We start from the raw sequence: 25,123 nt of genomic DNA, 5'->3' as shown, positions 1-25,123 counted from the left end.
AAAAGGAGCCAAAACAAGCCTATACTGTATATAGTATTACTCCATGTATTTTAGCAGTTCCAGTAAGAAGTGTCGTTTGTGCGGTCATACATTTTGTGCTGCATGTGGATGTCCATTCATGCAAACCCTCACTGGATGTGCACTGATGACCAAATTAGCGTCAGAGGACACTGACAACTAAGTAGAAAGAGGAAGTTTGAAGAGCCCAGGTGTAATTGAAACTAGATTTGGAAAAAGAAGACATTAGCTTTCAGTCTGTGTACAGTCCACACCAAGTGATAACCTATTGGGCTGAGAGATCACGGCAGCGTAGATGTGCCAAAAACTGGTATGGCCGCTTTGAGTGACACGTGGGTGAGCGTATGCTTGCCACAAACTGGTATGCAGTCTCAGCTCCACACACGCCCCGCCTCTTTGTATAATTTTGGATTACCTTGGAGTTATCTGTGGGTGATGACTTTATACAGTCGACACATACAGTCGTTTGTGGACATGCGATGCTGGACGTATTAGTGGAGTACATATTAAAAGAACTAATATTCTAAACTAACCTGCAGGTATCTGTGGATTGCATTGCTCATCAACACACATGAAGAATAGTTGTTAGTATGACTCCCTGCAACAGCAAAGCACTGAATTCTCCGGCTACAACGTGTACATTTGTGCATTTCTATTCTCTCCTGTTTTCTAACAGAAGTGTTGCCCCTGCTCGTTCTTCTTCCTTCACCTCGGGGAGTAAGTGCTGGCAGTGCACTTTTCACTCAGTCAACTTCTATTTTACCCTCTGACCTGGCGGAGTGTGTCCGTGTTCAGAAGCGGGTGGCTGTCAGACAGCGAAGAGCAACACACTCCTCTCGTCTCGTTCTTCTTTTCCCTCTGTGTAATGGCACACTGCTGCTCTGCCTCCGGGGCCTCCAGCAGGGAACATGCATGAAGACGCGTTGATGATTACACACATGCACAAATTGAATCAGTGTGTACAGTGTAATGAATAAATACAGACACACAGGCGCTGATACAGGTACTCGTACAATCAATCACACAGTTAAGTGAGACTATCGCTCACACTTCCCCTTAAATGATGATCCTGTATCCAGCTCAACCCATGCCTCTGCAGTCTCATCTGTTGCTCTTGTGGGAATGACGCAAATAAAGCAGAGAAAAAAGGGGAATGAAGATCTATAGAGCAAGGAGGGCTGCACACAGCAAGGCAAAGAGAGCTGACACCATGTAAAAACCAGTCTCTGTAAAGTGGAATGATCAGCGGTTTTATCACCCGTATCATTCCCGCTCCGCAGCGTCTCGGTAATCCCCTCTCCCCCTGCCTCTCTTTTTTTACCCTCTGTCTGAGACCTTTAATGGTTTCTCTGGCCACGGCCTAAATTGATAACATCTGTCAGGGAGGGACGGAGTGGATAGGTGGATATCTAGAGAGAGGACAGGAAATAGGGAAGAAAATAGCTACTGAGTCATAAGGAAAGGAGTGGAGAAGGAGGGGGGTAGAGGTGAGGCGTGAAGAAAGAGGAAAGAATGGGTTTGGCATACTTTGGTATATGAGAATCCAAATATGATCCAGTGTTTTTATGAGATAGACTCCATTCCCCTGATTATCTGGTACCTGGCAGGACATCAGCAAAAGCAGGAGATGGCTTTGAATACACAAAATAAGTGTGGTTATTGCACTGATCTGAGTTGGATAACCAGCATTCTATCAAAGGGCAAGTGAGATCAGCTTGGTCCTGCCTTACCAAAGAAGAAAATGTATTGGACACTGATACAGTGTTGATATTGTGCTAAACACTCAGAGAAACCAAATCTTGCAAGGCTAGATGGTGGGTCCAGACCGGCGGGGCTTGGGGCATGGCTGAGGGCGGTGACTGCTTTGTTGTGACATCACAAAGTTACAGAAGTCCTGACGGCTCGTTTTAAGGCTCAGTTTCTGGATACCGGCTGTGTGCATTTCTCTGTGGACTGAGCGCTTTGATATTTTCACAGTATTAATATAGAACCTAGACCTGCTTTATAATTTTAAAAAAATGAAAAAATGAATAGAAATCTCACTCTCTACAATACGGGGCCTTTAAAGAAAATAGCATTGTGTTATAAGGTAGAGCTAATTTAGTCCTAGTATTTATATGTATGCTTCGGAAAGACATGAAATCAGACTCTAAGGAAGAGTTTAGGTTGCCTCCATATTTCCATTTAGATATCTATATTTCTGCTTCTGCCCAGTCAAGACAAAGGCTTCATCATTCTCTTGTCTGTTAAGCCAGGCAGGCAGATGACAAGCCACTGGGTTAATAGGCTCCCTTGGGTAGATGACATCAACTGGTAGGACTCTGTTATCTGCTCCAGGGGGGATAAGGGAGCTCTACCCAACTTGCCTTAGTGCACAATATAGCTGTAGGTCAGCAATAGTAGGGATGATTCTAAGCTGAAGGTCTTTTTCTGTCACGTTTTCACACCAGGAAAGTAGGGCATGATAAAGTATTTCCAGCAGTGGTCAGCTCCACCTGCACTGACTGACTTTTTCGCACCCTGGAAACATCACACAGGCCAGTGATAAATGTGCTTGTACCTTTAGCAGGAAATTATGGGTTACCTGGGTCAAGCTAAGCAATGTCTGATGAAGCCAAGGGGTTCTGAAATGAGTATTTCCCCCAACTCCGGTTACTGTCGGATACAACAGAGCGCCTCTTCAGTCATCAACTGGGTTGCCTGGTTCACAGACTAAAATCAGCTCCTCCAGCAAACACTAAGAAGGACAACCCTGGGTGGATTGGAAGTAAAGTGGATTTACTCTAGTAACCTCCAAGAAGGCATTGGCTAGCAATGCCTTATTCTTAAAGCTGAATCTCGAAGGTTACCCTCATAAAGGTATAACGGTTTCGCAAGAAACGCTCTATTATTAAGATTGTGAGAGGAGCTCTAATATATCAACATATTCATTTGTTATTATTATTTTCATCCTGGCAGAGCTGAGGCATTGTTTTGACTCATGACAGTGGAGCAGAGTAGCAACTGACAAACTGACAAATTTCACTGTCACCGCTTTGGCCCCCACTGCATCTATCATCCACAGGTCCTCCAGTGCCCACGTATGACCCTTCAGGTTGAGGCATTGGACACCCATCTGCCACAGCCACACAATACGACTGTATAGTTTCTCAACTTGTGTGGGCTACCTGGTGTTTAAAAACGTATTTGTCTGCAATGAGACAATGATTTGAATCTTGTGCAGAGCTGTGATGTTTTATAGCTACTGACGCTCCAGGAGAAGTAAGACAGATTGGTTCCATTAGAGCGATTAGATGGGAATAATCAGAAAAAAAGTGACAGAGCTGGCTGAACCAGATATAAATTGTACAGGGAGCCTTTAGAGGTAGAGTGATCTCTACAGCCTGTTTACCATATGCATGGGTTGAGGCAGTCCAATTTGTTCAGCAGTAAAAGGATGCTTGAGCTAATAAAATCTGTTGTATCTGGGAGGCCACTCAGCAAACAACCACAACACAGAGCCTAGTGTTGTCCAGCCAGGTAGAAAAGTCCAGACAGGTGTGCACGGGATCCGGAGGGTGAATCTTCAGCAGCTGGCTATAAGGTCAGAAGGTGGTGTAGAGGAGGAATGGAATTAATTGGTTTCTTCGGTGTGGTTATCACCTGGGAACGACATATACCAATGAAACACCAAACCTGGTTGCCTAAAGATGTTCTTTAATGTAATAATTTTATCATATGTTATTGTTATCACCATATTTTTTTTTTACCTCTTCTCCTTTTTAAAATGTAATGCAGCGACACATTTACTCAGAGTACATTTTAACTGAAGTGCTTTGCACTTGTATCTGAGTTCATCTTTACAAAAGTAATTTTACTTGTGCTTGAGTAAAATTTCTTTTCAGTAACAGTGCTTCTACTTGAGTACAATTTTCCAGCTCTCTTTCCACCCCTGGTTTAGAGCAAAAGGGAAGCTATAGCTTTAGAAACCTATAGAGAATGTACATATAATGCCAAGGTGCTACATGCATCGACATCTGAGTGATCGGATGCTTCTGCTCTCCCAATGCTTGCAAATGCAGTTTACAACAATTGGCCTTAAGAGTGTAAGATCACTGAACCACTTCCCTCATGTGCACTGGAATTGCAGCATACAGTGGCTGCAGTAGTGAAGCCAGTAGTGGCTTTTCTTTAATACGTAGTAAACAGACAAGCATGCACAGGATGATAAACACAGCAACTGGCATGTGGACAATAGAAGATTATGTAGAGTTTTTGGATTTTAGATAATGACACACTGCAGCAGCGAAAAAAAAAGTATCAAAAGAATTAAAGTGATTGTTAGTGATTGTTGTTGAGCGGATGTATGAGGGAACAAAGTGACACAGAAGTGTGATGAGAGAGGCGAGATAAATAAATTGATAGAGAGACGGAGAGACGGTTTCTTGGTAGCCTCCCTATTTTGTCTTTGCCCATCAGTCATTGCTCCACTGCATTCTCCTGATGTTTTGGATGTATGGACAAGGTCAAATTTTTTTTATTTTTATAACAAATGTTATTAGATGAAGGGAGTGTTCTATACCTTTAGTGCTTTGGTGGAATAGAGCCAGAATGGGAGAACACCAAAGACAAGAGAAGAGGAAGTGAGGAAATAAATAAAAGGAAAGAAAGGAATGGTAAGGTGTTTTCATACCCAGAGCTAGTAACCTTTCAGCTAATGAGTGGTTTGGAGACTCCTCTTGGTGGTATTGGCCTTTATGGAGTTCAAAAGAACTTTAAATGTGTTGACTTTTTCTTGTTTAGCCTGGGTGGGCCGGCTGGGTAACACTTGCACTTTTACAGCAGCATCACAAAACATGCATGTTAAGGCCAATTTTAACCATAATTTGGTCATCAGGACTCATAATTAACGACTTGACAAGGTCACTCTTAGTTTGATGATGTCATAGTGTGTTAGGGCCGTACACCAGTAGAGACAAATGTAGTGATTACTGCAGATTAACCTTAACCCAGGAATTTAATATCCACTACTACTTTGACGTTTCTGTGACTCATTGTAATGGTTTCTGAGAAAGTGGAGTATCAAGGCATTTTAATGAAATATTTTACTCTATGTGTGTGTGGTGTTGTGCATGTAGGTGGGGAGGTGACCAAGCCACGGTTCACGCAGTATTTCCGGGGCAGCTTATCCGGACTGACCATCCGACCAGGGAAGATCGAGAGTCAGAAAGTCATTTCCTGTCTGCAGGCCTGCAAAGAGGGACTGGACATCAACTCCCTTGAAAGCCTGGATAAGAACATAAAGGTATACATGCACACACATGAGGTGCTCCAAAGGCTTAGACTGCAGCAAGAAGTCTGACTTCCAACCCGGAGTTACAATGATACAGATCACATCAGTTTACAGTGAAGAGGATGCACATTTGAAGAGATAGGAGCAATATACACAGGACAAAACTACTTTGTAGTCACATAGATCCACATGTCCATGCACACAAACACACATTCATGGTACACATATACACAAACACTCAAGCCTCATTTATTTTTCATTGCTACACATCTCCGTTAGAATAGAGCATAACAGTGCCGGTACTTCAACACTGAAAACATTGTCCTTATACTCTGTGAGACTTCTCTGTTGGATCACCACTAAGCAATTATCTGTATTTCCTCTTCAAAGTTTCCTCCTCAAAGTTTTATAACATTCATTCACTGACTTTTACCTGAAATAGCCTCCAGATATAAAGTATATGCCAGCTCTGTCAGCGTTACTTTGGCTTTAAAATTCATCTTAAAGGAAAAGTTTGTCATTTGCTTTTCTGCTGAGAGTTAAATAGGAAGCTACAGCCAGCAGCTGAAAAGCCAATGTTTGCATTAAGACTGAAAACAGGAGGTCTCTAAAGGTGGCCTCCAGGTAGTCCAGGAAGTCACTTCTCCTGTCTGAAAAAAATAGTCCTGCAGTTGTAAAACCATAACGTGTCATTTTTACACATATTTTTGTACAGATGAAACACACAATATTTAACATGTTAATTAGTGAAGTTTAAAGATGCTACTAGGTGGATTTTGTCACTTTGAGGCAAGCTGTTTCCCCTTTTTCCCAGTCTTTTGCTAAGCTAAGCTAAGCTAAGCTAAGCAACCCAGCTGCTGGCCATAGCTTTATATGTGCAATCGCATATTTCCCAAAATGTTACTACTTCTTTCCAGCAGCAGTGTTTGAAAATGAAACATACATTTTCCTCTGGCGTGTGCACAAGCAAAAACACAATATTTGATCCCAGCTGACACAAGAGTACTATTTCTTTAAATCACCACAGGTAAATCACCAGTTGGCTTCCTTGAAACTCCTCAGCTACCCCACCTCCCCACCCCACCCCCCCATTCACTGGCTCAGCTAATCCATCTCCCTGCATTGTGGAAGATAGAGAGCAGACAAGATGGATGGGGGTTTGTGTAGACTCAAAGCCTCCACCCCACCACCCCTCCTATCCACCCACCTATCCACCCAAACTCAGCCCCTCTAACTCTTTTTATATCTTTCTTTCTTTACACTTCCCCTCTTCCTCTCTCTCTAGCTGCTCTTTCCATCCTGTGGTGCAACAAAGAGATCTTTGCCAGCCTTTTGAGAAGACACACGGTGGGATGAGGTGGGGGATATGGGAGAGGAGAGGAGGACAACCTCTCTAGGGCCAGTGTAGTTTATCTTTTGAGAGCTATTTCATTTTCTTCTTCGCCGCACACTAGTCTGGCTCCCATAAGTCCTCAGGGGGCTTAAGGACAGCATTTAGCCAAACAGATGGAGGGCTGGCACAGCACAATCAGAGGAGAATAACATGGAGGAAAGGAGGAGGTAGAGGCAGGTGGCAGCAAGTATAGTGACAGAGAACGGAAAATGAGAGAAGACAGCAGGAGAAGAAAAGGTGTGAAGGGGAAAATGACAGGGAAGAGGGAGTGTGTGGAGAGCCCCATGGAGAGTTGAAATACTGCCAACCTGCTGCTGAGAGCCAGTTGAGGAGATGGGGGACCTCAGTGTAGTTATAGTAGGAAACTACTTAGCCATCTGTAAAGGAAGGACCTCAAATGCCTACAATCAAACGCTGGAGACACACACCCCTTTCAAAGTATACTTGTGAAGAGAATCCACTGACTACTCTCTAGTCCACTGACTTAAGGGCCATACCAGTGTTTTCTTCATCTTTTAGGTCATTTATTTTATTATTATTCTCCACCATGTCTTCTAGGCACACACTGGTTTCCATTCATTTCCATCCAGGATGAAAATCCATCTACAAAGGCCTGAAACCACCTTAAAATAGGTGATCCATCACAGTGGATAATGGAATCACACTGCTGTTGCATGGTGATGCAGTGCAAACAATGTTCGCTTTGATGGATCATCAGATTCAAGCCTCTGCAAACTGATGGTCATACTACTGCACGGTGAAATGAATAGAAATCAATGGCTGTCTGAAAGTTAGCAAGAATCGATCACCATCACATGCTCATGAAGGGTATTGACCGTTAAACATTTTTTTTTGTCTTGACCTCAAACTCACTTCTTGTTGACATCAGATAGACATGTTTTTGGGATATGCAACACTAAATCACGTACCAGCTGACATGATAAGGGCCTTAAAGCTCTATTTAATATTTCTGTATTAAAAATGGATTAAATAGCTGTGTAGAATGTGCCACTGGTTGCTTCGTAACTAACCCACAGAGAATCATCAGCAGACTCTACAGCTCTCCTCAGCACTGCAGGACACTTTAGCCTCTTTGAGCTTATTGTTTTGGTTCACTCTCACCGCTCTCATCTGTGTTGTTTCCAGTAGCAACAGGCAACTCTGATGAACCCACTGTACAATACCTGTCCAGCATCAAACAGGAGCCGGACAAAGATCGCAATTAGCTGGTGAACAAGCACTGAGCAGTTATCTCTCTCTCAAATTAAATCGAAGGCAACTGGACTTGTATTTGTCTGTGGAAGACGTTTCGCCTCTTATCCAAGCGGCTTCATCAGTTCTTATGTATTGGTCTCTCTAGTCCGCACTAGTCTGACCAAGTCTGACCAAGTCTGGTCAGACTAGTGCGGACTAGAGAGACCAATACATAAGAACTGATGAAGCCGCTTGGATAAGAGGCGAAACGTCTTCCACAGACAAATACAAGTCCAGTTGCCTTCGATTTAATTTGAGAGAGAGATAACTATGACCTGGACGAATGAGAACATTCACAGACAAAGCACTGAGCAGCTAAAGAGCCGAGAGATATTTCCCTCAGGGGTTAGTGGACACCACCGTAGCCAAAAACATGCCATCAAATGAATGCAAATGTTTTGCTCTGTGTCTGCTGGATGTGAAAATAAAATGTGGTATTTTTGCCATAATAACTTTATCAGTTTACAATGTGTGCTATAGTGGCCAGAAGAGTCAGTTATAGTAGTTGTAAGGTGTGTTGTGCTTAATTACCTCATATAAAAGTTTGTCTCGAATTGGGTCCCTGTGTCTAAATGTGATTTTAAGACCATCATTATTTCAGTTTTGTGGTTATATTTTGCTTTTTTTTCTAAATGAATGGGTTTAATCAAGTAACCACACAGCAGATCTGGAGTCTGGTCGTATTCCAGCATAAACAAACTGCTCATATTGCATCTGTGGGAAGCAAGCAGCTTATTCTTGCCAAAGGGCCCACTGCAGGTTAACTTGGCCATGTAATTGGCCTTCAGTTGTTGTACGCAGAGATTTCCTGCTCGTGTCCACACCTGACACCAGGCAGGGAAAATCTAAAGCATCTCAATTAGAAGTGACTGAGTGCAGCTTCAAAGCTTTCTTGTTAACATTTTATCCATCTAATATCTGTTTCCTCTTTCCATAGTTCCACTTTAACCCAGCCCAGTCCATCCTGGTAATGGAGGGAGAGGACTTGGAGAACATGAATGCTGCTGTGAGGAAAGTTTCATACATCAACTCTCGCCAGTTCCCCACACCGGGCATCCGACGTCTGCGCATCTCCACTACTGTCCAGTATGTAAAACACTTACAGTTGCTTTTCTCTTTGATTTTTTACTTTCATTCACCTTGTCTGTCTCCCTCTTTTATCTACATTGCTAAATTTAGTTCCTTTCATCCTCTCCCTTCTCCCAGATGTGAAAAGTATTAACCCTCTTCAACGCCTCTGTTGAGTGTTAAGACAACACTACAGATATCACAGCCTAACTGACATCCCTTATCACACAATGATCCAATCCCCTCCTTCTCTCTCTCAGTCCTCTCTCTCTCTCTCTCTGTTTCTTCTTTCCTCTACTGTCACTTTCCTTTTCCTTTAATACCCCATTTTCTGCTCTTTATTGCCACCGGGGGCCAGTTTTTACATTTTCATGTCATGTATTAATAATTCTGCCTGGATTTTGCCAAGAATGAGGAATGAGATGAGAGAAAGAGAGATATAAAAAGAGAGATTGTGTGGGGGACAGAGAGAGAGAGAAGAGAGAGGAAGAGAAGCTAGCTGGTACAACAGCCTCCCTCAGTGGGTTACCATTAAAATTCATGATTGTTTTAAATATATGTAGACCCCTGCAGCACAGCCCTGGGGGTTCACTCTCCGCCCTCCTGTTGGGTTCGATGCACAGCCGCAGGCCCAGGAACTTCATCTAACACAGCAGAAGCAAATGTGTGTGTGTGTGTTTGTGTTTGTGTGTGCGTGCACGTGGGTGGGTGTGCTGAACAGGCTGCTCGTGATGAAGCACAGTCATCGCAGTGAGAGGCACACCAATTATCAAGGAATACATTATGCTAATGACAGCTAAGCTTGCATCATTGCTAAATGTTGTTTAAATTAAGTTTTTCTCACCGACTCTGACTGGCCTGCTAGCTGCGGTAGTTGTGTGTGCATGCATCATGGAAACAGCGTGGCTAGTGTGTAATGTCCATATGAGAACACATGCACAGACTCATTGATAAAGTGTAGTTAAGCTCCCACTCTGTTGCTTTTACGTTCTCATCCAGCACAGACACCAAGAAAATATCTTCCCCTCATGTAAGTTATTTACGCTGAGAGCCTGAAGCATGGCCTTATGTCATAACATGCCACAGACAGCATCAGTCCACACAAGTAAACAGAGATGCTAAATAATTCCCGGCGATGCAATTGAACTTGTTAACACTTCATAAGTGCAATTACTGCAGGCACTGAGAAAATACTAACAGAGCTAATCTTAACAACAACCCTTATGAGCTCCCCTCTCATATTTCTTCTTTGGGACTGACTCATTCCCTTTCTCCTGTGGAGAGTGGTTTAGAGACTATAAGCTTACAGAATAAACATTCACACACAAATAAGCATATTAATTTTTTTTTTTTTAAATAAATCATTGAAAATGTGTCATTCTCTTCTTCCACCCTCTTCATGTCAGACCCCAAATAGAAACTCCCTGCACACCTACGCAGATGTTTTCAATTCACTGATTAGACCTCTGAGTTCACCAAACTCCACGAAGCCACAGGAACAATAAAGGTGCAAGTTCCGCCACCTTATTAAGTGCAACAAGGTTAACAGGAGAGGGAGATGTCTGCACACACCCACACAGTACTGAGAGTAGGTCTAACTAGGTGAGTTTAAAAGAAAATAAGTAAAAATTATGGAAAATATATCTTTTTTTGTAGTATCCTAACCGTTTTACAATTTATTAAAGGTCCAATATTGTATTAAGGTAGATTTCCATGTCTTTTTTGATTATAAAGCAGGTCTAGGTTCTATATTGATACTGTGAAAATGTCAATGCACTCAGGCCACAGAGAAATGCACACAGACTGTATTCGGAAACTGTGGCTTAAAACGAGCCATTAGTGCTTCAATAACTTTGTGATGTCACAACAAAGCAGTCATCACTCTCATGCCATGCCCCAAGCCCTGCCCACCCGCACCCACCATCTAACCTTGCAGGATTTGGTCTGAGAGTTTACCTGAAATCAACTAAATTTTTATTTGATCACTCAGAAAACAGGCAGCCAATCAGAAAAGAGGCTCAGAGCCTCCTCTCTTCTGATTGGCTCACCTGTTGTTGTTAGAGTTGCAGAGAGGAGCCAGAGAGAGAAGATATAAAACTACATTGAGATTATTTTTGGTACTTAAAATATGGGACATTCATTTCATTTTTACCTGAATACCTAAACATACAGCCTATTTTGATCTTATTTTAATTTTATATAAATATGTTGGAAATTGGTTTTAATTGGTGTAAGTGGTCAGAAGAAGAAAGAAAAATTATTACATCTGGAGGTGCTAATTTAATGACATAGATGACGAGAGCTAGTATTGTGACACATAAATAAGAATGACCAACATTCTTATAGACACAAACTTATACTTTATAAGCATTCACAAATATAATGTATGCACTGTATATCCATAATGTTTGAGATAAAAGAAAATGATGTGAAATGATGCTACCAGATGAACTGGTGATTACTGTGTAGTGCTGAAGGTGCTGAGATAGTAAATCTGTCTCTGTAATTAATGATTAGATTTTATGAGGCATTTACAGGGGTTTGTATAGATGGTGTTTTTGGCTTTTTGTTTCCCCGTGTGAGATAAAAGATGAGTTCAGAGATTAATCATAATTCATCAGTAAAATGAGGGTTGAAGGTTTTTAGTTATATCAGAGATAAATGCAACTTTTCGAGTCACTAGAAAAATGAATGAATTTCAATTTTTAGGTATTTCCTATATTATAGACACAGCTTTGCAAAGCTTTTGCCTGCTGCCACTGCTGTGTGATCGTGTTAGCCTCTGAGACTGTGTCTGTGACCAGTGTGCAACTTGTGCTTACAGCAGCAATTTCCTGTATAGAGCCTCATTGATAACACGAGTGATTGAACTTCCAATTTGTTGTTTTAGTACTCCATCCAGAGCAGACAAAAGATTCTCCTCATCTGAGTTATTCACCCTCAGAGCCTGAAACATGGCCTCCCGCCATGACATGTCAGCAACTGCTGGAAAAAACCTCCCCTCCCTCCTACAGACAGCATCAGTCTACACAAATAAACAGAGCTGTTAATTAATTCATCCAAATGCAATTAAATTTGTTGCATGCTGACACCTAATAACTGCAATTACTTCAGGCATCTAGAAAATAAACGTAACCGGTTCTTGTCTTTGCAACAGCCCTTTTAGGCTCACATTTCTTTATAATTAAGTTGGACTGGCTCCAGGTTTTGTTTTTGTTTTTTTGTTTTTTCAGCTCAGCGGGTCCATGCAGCAGCCATCTCTCTGCGTCACTGAGTTTGTATCTCCCACTGCTGTCAAGAATGGCTTAGTGCCCGAGCAGCGAACAGACACACACCACCAGTCGTTGCTACAAGAGAGAAGAAGAGACAACACGATGCCCTGAAACCTGTTTTTGTCTCAAAACGTGGCCTCAGACAACTGCAAAGGATTAGGGACAATAGTTTAGTTTCTCATCCAGCTGTCAGGCATCAGCTGAATTAAAGCCACTAAGTAAGCTTTCTGAATGTAGAACTACGCTTGAAGCACGTCTATCATGAATTTCAGTCTTCAGATGTTTTGGTCTCTCTGAAGACCAAAACAAAGGAAAACAAAAGGAAAGTCCTTGGCAGTTTTCTAATAGCTCAGCCAGTGGTAGAACCAGGGCTGTTTCTGGCCATTTTAGTGCCTGAGAGAAAAAAAGATCCCATCATTACAACAAATAGAATGATTAAATCCATTAGTGCAATGGTTCCCAACCTTTTCTAACTCATGGCCATGTTGAAAATGTTGGTGACCCTCATCCGCCCCCGTAACAATACTAAAGCCAAATAATAGCATTTCTCAGAGCTCTTTTTATTTTAATGATAACAATCAAACATTCAGGATTGAACTGAAGGCAGGGGAGACATGTTGGAAGGGGAGGTCACTTGTCGATTCACCATCTGTCTCTTGATTCTCTTTCCTTTTTATTCCTTCTGTTGCTGACCAGTTATCCATTTTGATACTCCAGTCTTTGCCATGCATGTAATCTTTTAGCACGGAATCAGCCAGACAATCAGATTATTTAAAAACTTTTTTTTTTTTTTTTTACCAAAATTGTACTGTCATGCAAATGGTCAGTCTGCCCACTTGCAATACTTTCACAGCCCACAGGTTGGGAACCACGACATTAGTACTTTTAAATGCACATGAGCGTCCCTGTTATTAGTCTCATCCCGATTATAACATAAGAAACCTTGTAAATATTATCTCTGTATAACTCAGGTGTCTTTGTCTGCTCCACACACCTGTCTGAAGGCACACTGTTGCTCTCAGAGAGGTTTCTCAGTCACATTTACAAGTATTTACAAGTCAGCAACTCGCAATTACAATGATTCTCAAATGACTGGAATTCAGCATAAGCCCAAATATGCACCTACGAGGTGTAACCTGATAAGGCATTTTACACATTGATTGCACAGAGTGTGTGATCACTCATGCTAAGCAAATATTTTATAGAAAACTTCTGGATCAACTTGAAGTTCAGCCAAACCTCCTTTTACTGCCATTTCCCTCCAGTTTTTCTATATCTATTCATAAAGATTCACCCAGCTAGAGTTGGGAAAACATATGGAGATTCATCACATGTATTTATGCATAGTTCACATCAGAATGTAGCTGGGAAAATACTGGACGCATGACACCACCACCGCCATCATCATCATGCTCAATACCCTCCCACCCACCATCATTTGCGTGAATATTGCAGATCTGTGTGTGTGTGTGTGTCTGCTCTCCCTGCGTGCCTGTGTTGTGAGCTCAAGTCCTAGAAAGGCGATATGTGTTCATGCGTCCATTCAAGGTTGCCAGTGGATGCAGTGCATTTAAACACATGCTATCACACGCTGACAGGCGGGCAGGGAGGCAGACATGCACGTATGAAAGCACAGCGGGCCCACTGCTGCAGGTCTGTATCTGCTTCCTGAGCACTGACAGAGTGTTTTACCCCCTGAATATCTGCATGCACTGTGGTTTGGATTGGAGCTTAACAGCTGTGGTTTTAGTGCAGCCAAGCGGTCTTGTTGCTGTTGATAAGCTTTATTAGCTGCTGTAATGTTCCACGGTTTTACGTTCTGTTGCTGCCTAGGTATACAGCAGCTTGTGTGCGGGCCAGGGCTTTTATAGAACGTCTTCAAGTGCTCCTCTGTGCCCTCTGTCACCCGTCGGTGCTGTGTATCAACTGGATGGTCCCTAATGTTTATTTCCACTGAACATGTTTCAGCCAGGTTGACACAACTGCCAGCAGAACCAGTTTGATTTTTTTTTTAAATTCCTCACCCTGCTGTCATCCTCCTCTTTCATCTCTCTATCTGCAGGTGTTTTGGTGAAGACACTTGTATCACCATCCCTGACATCGATGCAGTGGTGATGGTGCTGCAGCCCAGCGAGCCCAGGATCACCATCACTGGGGTGGAGAGACTGAGCCGGCCAGCGTCTGACCTCAGAGCAGCAGGCGGCATAGCTCTATTCCAGGACCTCCACATCATCAGCACAGTGACCAGGGCAGATGCCACGGCACATCACACAGGTATGGACTGAAACATATAGTGTCAACATCTACACTGACTAAGGACTTATGGTCTTATGTATAGATAAAAACAAACAGGTTGGATAGACTATATCGAAAATATGGGCCCCAAAGTACAACCTTAATGCAACAAAAGTGAGTACACATGTGATTTCCAGTTAAGGCTAACTGCATGAACAAGGTTATATAAAGTCTATAGAGTTGTCATTATGGTTCCACATGGTAAGAAATTGCCTGAACAAGAAGGAAACCAGATTGTGAGACTTCAGAGGAAAGAAGAAGGTAGAGGGAACAAGAGCATCAGTAGGCTGCTCAACATAAGCTGAAACACAGCAGCTGCAGTGGTAAGGAGCTACAGGAAGAGCCATAAAACCAGTAATAGAAGGTGCAGTGGCCATCCTTGAAAAATGACAGCACACAGTTTACTGTTTACACAACCTTGCACTGAAAAACTGGGTAAGTGCTTCTGACTTTGCACAAGGTTTATCTGTGGAAACTGGTGTCTCAGTGACTAATAAGACAACACAAACTACATCGCATCAAACCATCCTCTGTGGACAGCATCCAAGAAGAAAACCATTACTCATGAAAACGCACAAAACAGCAGGATTAAACTTTTTTGCCAAACAACTTGAAAAGAGGCTTGATGAATGTTGGCAGCACATCCTTTGTTCAGATCAGAGCAAAATAAATGTGTTTGGATCAGATGGGGTCCGGCATGTTTGGTGTGGACCCTACCACTGTGACTGCACAATAGCCTACCAACCATGAAACACAGAGGTGGGAGTGTGCCGATTTGGACACACTACATGAGAACAAAAGGTGTAGGAGAGATAACATTTATAAATCACACTATGAATTCAAGTCTCATATGCAAATACTGAATGAACAGATGATTCCCAGTTTCAAAAAGCTTGACAGGAGAGGAATTTCCAACATGACAATGACCCCAAACTCTCAGTATTTGCAGAGTTTGTAAATAAGAAAAAAGTGAAAGCTATAAGCTATAAGCTGGCTAAGTGTTTTCCCTGATTAAAACCAATAGAAAACCTTTTTAAAAGGGGAAGGTTGAGCAACAAAACCCCTCAGCAAAGAGCAGCTGAAAAGAATCATCTGAAGAAGCAAAACATCTCTCCACAGATTTGAACAAGACTGATAACATCCATGTCCATGAGAATCGAATCGGTCCTCCAAAATAAAGATGGGAATACAAAACATAAAAAACAAAACCCAAAAAAAACAGAATCTCATTGTGAAGGATCTGCTAACTTTTGTTGCAGTTCGTTCTTTAGTATGGACCTTTCATTATAATTTAATTAGTCGAACATTTCTGTTTTTTTTTTCAAATTAATTGGCTCCATTCTTCTTGGACTTTGGCAAAAAACAAATGAAACTGTATTAAATGTAGAGGATTTGTTACCTTTCAGTGATACTGTATACCGTACTCCAAAAGACACAAGTCTGAGTGGATCTCATAAAGTGGGAGATGAGTTCCAGACCCCCCCCCACAGGTAAAAATCTGTCTCAACTTAATATTTAAGTAGTTTTTCATATTGATAATGTGTTCACTCATTCATGAAGTCCCATAGCCTATGCAGTGCCACCTGTCTCACTATCAAAATAAAGCTTCAAAGAAAGCTGAACATCTCATAACCTCTCAAGAGGCTGCATATCAGCAGTAGTTTCTTTCATCAGGAAGGCCTGCACACACTGGGAGAAAGAAAAGTTGTTTTGCTCTCTCAAATTCTCTAACTTGGTCGAAATAAAAGTTTTCAAGATTCGAATAAAGTAGCTTCTTGTTAAGCAGCCACTGTGTGATTGTAGCCGAGGTGGAAGAGGTTTTCAGATAAAGTAACAGAAGTTAAAGAGTGTTTATCCTCTGTAATGTGACATATGTTGAAGGGAAATCAGAGTGTGTGTGTTAATACCACAAGGGTTTCAATCAAGTAGTACAAATTTGATTGGCCACCTCCTACACCTTCCTCACCTGGGTCATTAAATCAGTTAATAAATTAGCCCTCAACCAGATTCTTTTGAACATAAACCAAGGCTCTGCCATCTGAGATCCAAATACACTCTTCTGACCCATGATAACACTATGACAGCAGCCTACAGCCCAACAGTTAATCTTCAAGGGTACTAATGAGGTTAGCTATTTGCCCTAGGTCAAATTTGACTGGATAACTGATAATAATTGATTGGATATTTATGTATACACCCCTCAGTTAAAGATAAGTGATCAAAAATATGTTAAAATTTAAATTTTGAGTTAGATACTCTTTGCATTATGACTTTTAAACCGTGAAGTTTTCATATTTGTAAAACTCTCTGAGCCTATACAAAAGCAATTCTTATGTGGGGGATGTGAACCTAATATAAAGTCTACAGACCAAGAGGGAACACACAGGGACAAACACTAATGCTCACTGGGCCACACCAGGAAGGAAAACCAGGAAGCTAGAAAACTTTTTTGGCTTATGCACTTGGCAAGCTATTCATTTATTCAAGTGTCTAGTATCCAGTTCTTATTACATCCACAAAAATGTATTTATTTATTTTTTACATATTTGGGATTAAAGAGAGATAACTGAACAACTGACACAAGGACACAGGATTAAAACTTGGAATACTAATTGTGCAGCATAATGCCCCCTTTCACAGTTATACTATTATACATTATAGTAGCATTATTGTAACTGATAAACAAGTAGCAGAATTTTAATGTTGTAGCTTGTCTGCTTTATATACAATTAACAGAGTTTAACAGAGGAACATTTTTTTAATGAAATGATCACATTGTGTATAAATTTCAATAAGTAACTGACTAAAGCTTTCATATAATTTAAGATAGATAGATAGATAGATAGATAGATAGATAGATAGATAGATAGATAGATAGATAGATAGATAAGGTACAATATTTTACTTTAGAAATGTACTGAAGTAGAAGTAAAATATAGCATCAAATGGGAGTACTTGAGCACCTCAAAATAGAACCCGAATAGAGTATTTGAGGACAAGTACTGCGTCTCCCCAGCAGTAATCTGCTGTGTAAGCTAGAGTCTTTTGTTCCATGCAGCTCTGCTGGCCTCGCCAATACGTTAAGGAAATTGGTCCATCCTTCTCCATACAGACCTGTGGGTATTAGCCCCTCCACTGTTTCTATACCCTCCATCTATCTGTCCCTATGCAACTGCAAACCCACTCCTGCTGAGTAAGGCCTGCTCCTCCCAGACCACTGATTCTCCGGGTGGCACCACCTTGACCAGCAGTAAATGAGTGTGACATTTAAATCCTGGCGGCTGAAGTCTTGTCCGGTGATCTGACCACCAAGTCAGGAGCGGCCCGGCTCGGCCCCGGCTCAGCCCCGGGCCCCAGCACACACAGCCAATTAGGCGCAGATAAGCAGACCGAGAGGGAGGTTTTAGCCCTCCATTGTGCATAATGCAGCGCAGGAAGAAGAGCAGAAAGTGGGATTGCTTTCAGGAGTCGGTGGAGCTCTTTCTGCTGGTGAAATGGAGACTGCAGCTGGGGGGAAGAGATTAGCTGAAAGCCAGAGAAAGACACAGAAATGGAAAGAAAGAGAGAAGAAGAGATGGGGAGAGAGTGTGTGTGGGAGAGGGCGACACGATGAAGTTCCATAATGAGCAGATTTTGTGTTCTCTTGAGGCTTAAAGGATTCGAGATAAATCACATATTTCTTTTGCAGGGCATGCAATAAGTTTCTTTTGGACCCTGCTAATCACCCCCTCACCCTCTCCCATGCTTTGTCTCTCCCCGTCATTCATTTGTCTTTTTATTGAGCCTGCTCAGCACCGCCTCATTCCCCTCTCTCTCATGCTACAGTATCTATTCAGGGCTTATTCTGATGCCTTTATTCAAAGCAAGGTCATCAGTTCTGTCTTTAAGTCATCATCTTTAATGCTCAATGTTTTCATCCATTTGTTTTCAGGGTCATCTTCTTCTTCTCTCCGTCTTCTTCTGATTTAAAGTTTTTTCTTTAGCTTCCATTTCCTTACTGCACTCAGTGGCTTTCTCGCTGTCTCTCCATCTTCTTTCTCATCTATGTAATTCCTTTCCAGGAAGCCCTCAATTTTTCTTTTCCATCCCACACACAGTGCAGCTCTAAGATCAGCATTGGCTGCATGATCACACAAACTGTTTCTGGGACAGTCCTGTGTCCAGGCTGTACTGTTACAAGCTTGTGTCAGCTATGGTGTTTTCACACTTTTTTTAGGTCTCTCTTTATGTCAAAGCAGCACTGAACACCAAGCAGGGCGACATTCAGTACAAGTCAAGTTGAGTAAGTAACAGAGTTAAGGCCGAGCTGCAACCACTAAAAGTTGGAGATGATAAAACAATCAATAAATTAGGAAAAAGTACATTGACATTTATAGCAATTTTACAGCAGAAAGGTGTCCAAACATATTCCTTTGGTTAGTTGCATTAAAGGCATCATCAAAAGTTAGTTTTTTGTCATTTTTGTGAACTAAACATAGTCTAATGGAGCTCAAGTAGAAAAGAGTTGATTCAGAAATATATCTAAAGTTTGCTAACATTAGCTAACGTAGCCACTTACTGGAACAAGCAGAAAACACCTTAGCCCTGGCATTTGCTTTACAAGGTTGTTTTAGCTAACATGCTAGCAAAGATCTACCTGCTCATACATCCAGCATCCAGAAGAAAAATATTAGCATTCAAGTTGTGTGTACAGCCACCTGAAGAATGTAAGTCCAGCATTCATGACCTTTTTAGCTTTGTCATGTTCTCTGAGGAAAATATGTCTTTGGCCTCTTTAGCCGCTAAATGCTTCACTGTGTTCACCTGCTTTTACCTACTGGCTTAACTTCATCTGTCTGCTGCTTTGTGCTGGTACAGTTAGTTTCTCCTAGTGTTTTTCGCTGGCTGCTGCTGAGTAGAAATTTCTTGATGCTAAACCAAAGCAAAGAGGTAACTAAGGCAAAAAAGTGATGTAAAGTTACATGAAAAATGTTCCCTGCTGTTCTTTTCACCTTTAAAGAAATGCCTTCATACACAAAACAACACAGAACTATCTTCTCTTCTGGAACACAACTTTCTTTCTGCCTGTTTTGCTCACTGTCCTCCTTTTCCCCACATCATTTCTGCCACTATCAGAGACCCTGCTCCAAACACACACACACACACACACACACACACCACACACACACACACACACACACACACACACACACACACACACACACACACACCACACACACACACAGACCACATACATCTGTCTTTCACCTTTGGGAAGCTGTTAAATGGGCATAGCTGGTTCTCTCCCTTGGGAGCACAGTGAGGGAGAAGACTGGGTAGCAGTGAGAGGTGAAGGCTTGTGCTTAGCAGACTGTCAGAGAGCCCCAGCAGCCACCCTGCACTGCTGTGATGGGAGGTGTCTGAGGGGACTTATTACTAAAGCAGCTCATGGCACTGTCTGTGTGCTGAGGGTTTACGAATAATTGGAGCCTAGGAGTAGGAGTAGGTGTGTTGTGTCTTGTACTGTTTGAATTATGGTTCCTTAAAGTGCCCAGAGTTTTCGTCCACAAAATGCAACATGCATTTACACTGGACATGTTTGGAAGATTATATTTGATTTACTGTATTCATTTGGTTCATTTAGTGCAATGACAGCAAAGGCATCTAAACAAAAGTAAGCACAGAGAGGAGCCTGGAAAAGTGCAGTGTAGTTCATTAGGAGTGAGAACATATTCTCAGCCAAAAATAACAAATGAACCCAAATACAAAGTTTTATTGCCAGCAGTTCCTCATGCAAAACAACAAAACAAGGTGACAGCAATCTAAAGCTGATCTTCTTCAAGGCTAAAGTGTTTGTGTGTGTGTGTGTGTGTGTGTGTGTGTGTGTGTGTGTGTGTGTGTGTGTGTGTGTGTGTGTGTGTGTGTGTGTGTGTGTGTGTGTGTGTGTGTGCAGCACGTCGACCCGGGGTGCTGGAGGAGATCATTCATAACTTGGACTACTGTGATGTCCTGGTGCTTGGGGAGGAGCTGAGGCCAGGGCAGGAATCTCTCCAACTGCAGCGAAGCGCTCTGCTTGGAAAACACCTTGACGCCACCAACTCCACCTCTGGCATGTCTATATATGGTAGGTTACTATGGTAACAACATGATCAGATAGTTGGTTCCCATGATAACTACACTTAGTGCACTGCTACTATAGCGTGCCTTAATGTTACTAAATTGACAAACACACCTCTGTTGTTTCAGTCATCCCATTTACCCCCTGAGCTTTTTGTCCATGTTACGACTCCGTCTGCTGTTCTCTTTCATCTTCACAGGTGTAGACTCCATGTCCAACTATGAACAGGTGATCAGACAGGTACATTACTATAACTGGCAGCCCGGGCCACTACTAGAAAGAAGATTTCGCCTCACCTGCTCTGAGCTGAACGGACGCTACACCAGCAATGAGTTCAACCTGGAGGTTAGTGTGAACAACAGCTTTAGTGGTACAGATAGTTTTGAGAGTCAAGCTTCTCAAATTTGAGCCAGTATTCCATATTTTTACCTATCAATAACTGTTCTAGTATCAATCAGTTCAAGAAGAAAGGTGTCATCAAAGACACTGCTTCACATCCATAAAACTGGAGGTGTATGACACTGACAAATTAAAGCTAAAACAATTAGTCAATCAGTCTATTTATTTGATTGACAGAAATTTAATCTGCAGTTATTTTAATTATTGATTAATCGTTTTATACTATATGGTTCCAGCTGCACATATGGGAGAATTTGCTGCTGTTCTTCAACATACATGATAGTTACCTGAAGGGGAAAAAAATGAACAGATTAACTGAAAATGAAAGTAATTGTTAGTTGCAGCCCTGCCGGTGTTATAATGGATATTTTACAATGATGAAACTTTTTAAACAGTGAGCAAAGTTTGCACCATCATAATTTAGCTTAATGAGTGCTTTCAGTAATGGGAGGAAATGGGAGCAAATGGGAGGAAATAAAGATGGCAGATCTAACCCACCCAGTTGCACAATAAGTGCTCCTTTTCAAAAATCAGTAAGATCACTGATGATAGTGGGCAGCAAAGCACTAGATATCACTACAGGCCATGCTGCTTTTTACCAGCAAGGAAACCAAAGTGATTCAGAGCAAATTTATGAGACTCAGTGGGCAAATCCAGCAGCATCACTTTCACCCGTAGTAGCAAAACATCCTTTGGATACTATCAGTTGAAATTTGACTAAACTTTATGCGAGAAAAAAACATGCACATATAGTGAGGCAAAAAAATGTCAAAAAACGTCATAGTATAATAAGGCCAAAGAACGTCACAATACAGCATAGTATACTAAGGCATAAAATTCTCAAAAAACGTCATTAAACTTTTTATTGGCATAAAAGGGACAATACCCTTATGGAACCCAAGGAGGCCCAGATTGAACATGCAAACACCACACAGAAATGTTCCAACGGAGATTTGAACCCGGAACCTTGGTACAGAGACGCAATATTTCTGACCACTCTTCTACTGTGTCTGCCAATTAATGATGCATATCATAGTAAGGCAAAAAAACATCATACTATAGAAAGACAAAAAAAGTCAAAATAGAGGCATAGGATGGTAAGTCATAAAACTGTCAAAAAAAACGTCATAATATACTATGGCATAAAACGTCACAGTGTATTAAGGAATAAAAACATCAAAAAATGTCATAGTATAATAAAGCATAAAATTGTCAAAAAATGTCATTGTATACTATGGCATGAGACGTCATAGTATAGTAAGGCATAAAATTATCAAAAAAGATCAAAGTAAACTATGGCATTAAACGGCATAGTATAGTAAGGCATTACAATGTCATAAAATGTCATAGTATAGCAAGGCAAAAAAACGTCAAACAACGTCATAGTATAATAAGGCAAAAAAAAATCACAAAACATCATAGCATGATAAGGTATGAAATTGTCAGAAAACGTCATGGTATAATAAGCTATAAAATGGTCAAAAAATGTCATAGCATACTACAGCATAAAATCTCATAGTATGTAAAGGCATAAAATTGACAAAAAACGTCATGGCATAAAATGTCATAATATAGTAAGGCAAAAAAAACGACATAGTATAATAAGATATAAAGACGTCACAGTATATTGAGACCTGAAAATTGAAAAAAGTGACATAGTGTAGTATGTCAAAAATTGAAAAAAATGACATAGTATGGTATGGCAAAAAATTTGAAAAAACAACAAATTTTAATAAGGCATGAAAACATCAAAAAACATCATAGCATAATAAGATATAAAGACATCATAGTATACTGAGGCCTGAAAATTGAAAAAAATGACATGGTATAGTATGGCAAAAAAATGTAAAAAAATGACATAGTATAGTATGGCAAAAAATGTAAAAAAGCAACAAATTTTAAAAAGGCACAAAAACATCAAAAAACGTCATAGTATAATAAGAAATAAAGACGTCATGGTATATTGAGGCCTGAAAATTGAAAAAAATGACATAGTATAGTAGGTCAGAAATTGAAAAAATTGACATAGTATAGTATGGCGAAAAATGTGAAAAAACAACAAATTTTGATAAGGCATGAAAACATCAAAAAGCAATATAGCATAATAAGATATAAAGACATCATATTATACTGAGGCCTGAAAATTGAAAAAAAATTGCATCGTGTAGTATGTCAAAAATTGAAAAAAATGACATAGTATAGTATGGCAAAAAAAGTGAAAAAAGGACATAGTATAGTATGGCTTAAAAACATCAAAAAACTTCATGGTATAATAAGATATGAAGACATCATAGTATACTGAGGTAAAAAAATGTGAAAAAACGACATAGTATAGTATGGCAAATAATGTAAAAAACAACAAAGTTTAATAAGGCATAAAAACATCAAAAAACGTCATAGTATAATAAGATATAAAGACATCATCGTATACTGAGGCCTGAAAATTGAAAAAAAATGGCATAGTATAGTATGCCAAAAAAAGTGAAGAAACGACATAGTATAGTATGGTAAATAATGTAAAAAACAACAAAGTTTAATAAGGCATAAAAACATCAAAAAACATCATAGCATAATAAGATATAAAGACATCATAGTATACTGAGGCCTGAAAATTGAAAAAAATGACATGGTATAGTATGGCAAAAAAATGTAAAAAAACGACATAGTATAGAATGGCAAAAAATGTAAAAAAACAACAAAGTTTTTAATAAGGCATAAAAACATCAAAAAACGTCATAGTATGATAAGACATAAAGATGTCACAGTATATTGAGGCCTGAAAATTTAAAAAAATGATATAGTATAGTATGGCATAATTGAAAAAATTGAAATAGTATAGTATGGCAAAAAATGTGAAAAAAAACAAATTTTAATAAGGCATAAAAACATCAAAAAACGACATAGTATAATAAGATATAAAGACATCATAGTATATCGAGGCCTGAAAATTGAAAAAAATGACATAGTATAGTATGATAAAAAAATGTAAAAAAACAACAAAGTTTAATAAGGCATAAAAACATCAAAAAACATCATAGTATAATAAGATATAAAGAGATCATAGTATACTGAGGCCTGAAAATTGAAAAAAATGACATAGTATAGTATGATAAAAAAATGTAAAAAAACAACAAAGTTTAATAAGGCATAAAAACATCAAAAAACATCATAGTATAATAAGATATAAAGAGATCATAGTATACTGAGGCCTGAAAATTGAAAAAAATGACATAGTATAGTATGATAAAAAAATGTAAAAAAACAACAAAGTTTAATAAGGCATAAAAACATCAAAAAACATCATAGTATAATAAGATATAAAGAGATCATAGTATACTGAGGCCTGAAAATTGAAAAAAATGACATAGTATAGTATGATAAAAAAATGTAAAAAAACAACAAAGTTTAATAAGGCATAAAAACATCAAAAAACATCATAGTATAATAAGATATAAAGAGATCATAGTATACTGAGGCCTGAAAATTGAAAAAAATGACATAGTATAGTATGATAAAAAAATGTAAAAAAACAACAAAGTTTAATAAGGCATAAAAACATCAAAAAACATCATAGTATAATAAGATATAAAGAGATCATAGTATACTGAGGCCTGAAAATTGAAAAAAATGACATAGTATAGTATGATAAAAAAATGTAAAAAAACAACAAAGTTTAATAAGGCATAAAAACATCAAAAAACATCATAGTATAATAAGATATAAAGAGATCATAGTATACTGAGGCCTGAAAATTGAAAAAAATGACATAGTATAGTATGATAAAAAAATGTAAAAAAACAACAAAGTTTAATAAGGCATAAAAACATCAAAAAACATCATAGTATAATAAGATATAAAGAGATCATAGTATACTGAGGCCTGAAAATTGAAAAAAATGACATAGTATAGTATGATAAAAAAATGTAAAAAAACAACAAAGTTTAATAAGGCATAAAAACATCAAAAAACATCATAGTATAATAAGATATAAAGAGATCATAGTATACTGAGGCCTGAAAATTGAAAAAAATGACATAGTATAGTATGATAAAAAA

The 25,123-nt window shown here is 39.7% G+C and overlaps 1 protein-coding gene across 1 annotated transcript in view; it reads left to right on the top strand.

Annotated features, from left to right (window-relative positions):
* The window catches only part of clstn2 (calsyntenin 2), a 184,231-nt gene that overhangs the window by 141,019 nt on the left and 18,089 nt on the right, over positions 1 to 25,123 (top strand). The window contains exons 11-15 of the mRNA XM_022760453.1: positions 5,136 to 5,302; positions 8,875 to 9,023; positions 14,340 to 14,551; positions 20,505 to 20,675; positions 20,869 to 21,014. Of these exons, the coding sequence (XP_022616174.1) occupies positions 5,136 to 5,302; positions 8,875 to 9,023; positions 14,340 to 14,551; positions 20,505 to 20,675; positions 20,869 to 21,014 (845 nt within the window). The remainder of the gene's footprint in view (positions 1 to 5,135; positions 5,303 to 8,874; positions 9,024 to 14,339; positions 14,552 to 20,504; positions 20,676 to 20,868; positions 21,015 to 25,123) is intronic.

This window comes from Seriola dumerili, unplaced genomic scaffold (genome assembly GCF_002260705.1).
Source record: "Seriola dumerili isolate Sdu_G_001 unplaced genomic scaffold, Sdu_1.0 BDQW01000337.1, whole genome shotgun sequence".
In the NCBI taxonomy this organism is placed as follows: Eukaryota; Metazoa; Chordata; class Actinopteri; order Carangiformes; family Carangidae; genus Seriola; species Seriola dumerili.
The sequence above is the reverse complement of the archived record's forward strand: the minus strand, read 5'-3'. Positions and strand labels throughout refer to the sequence as shown.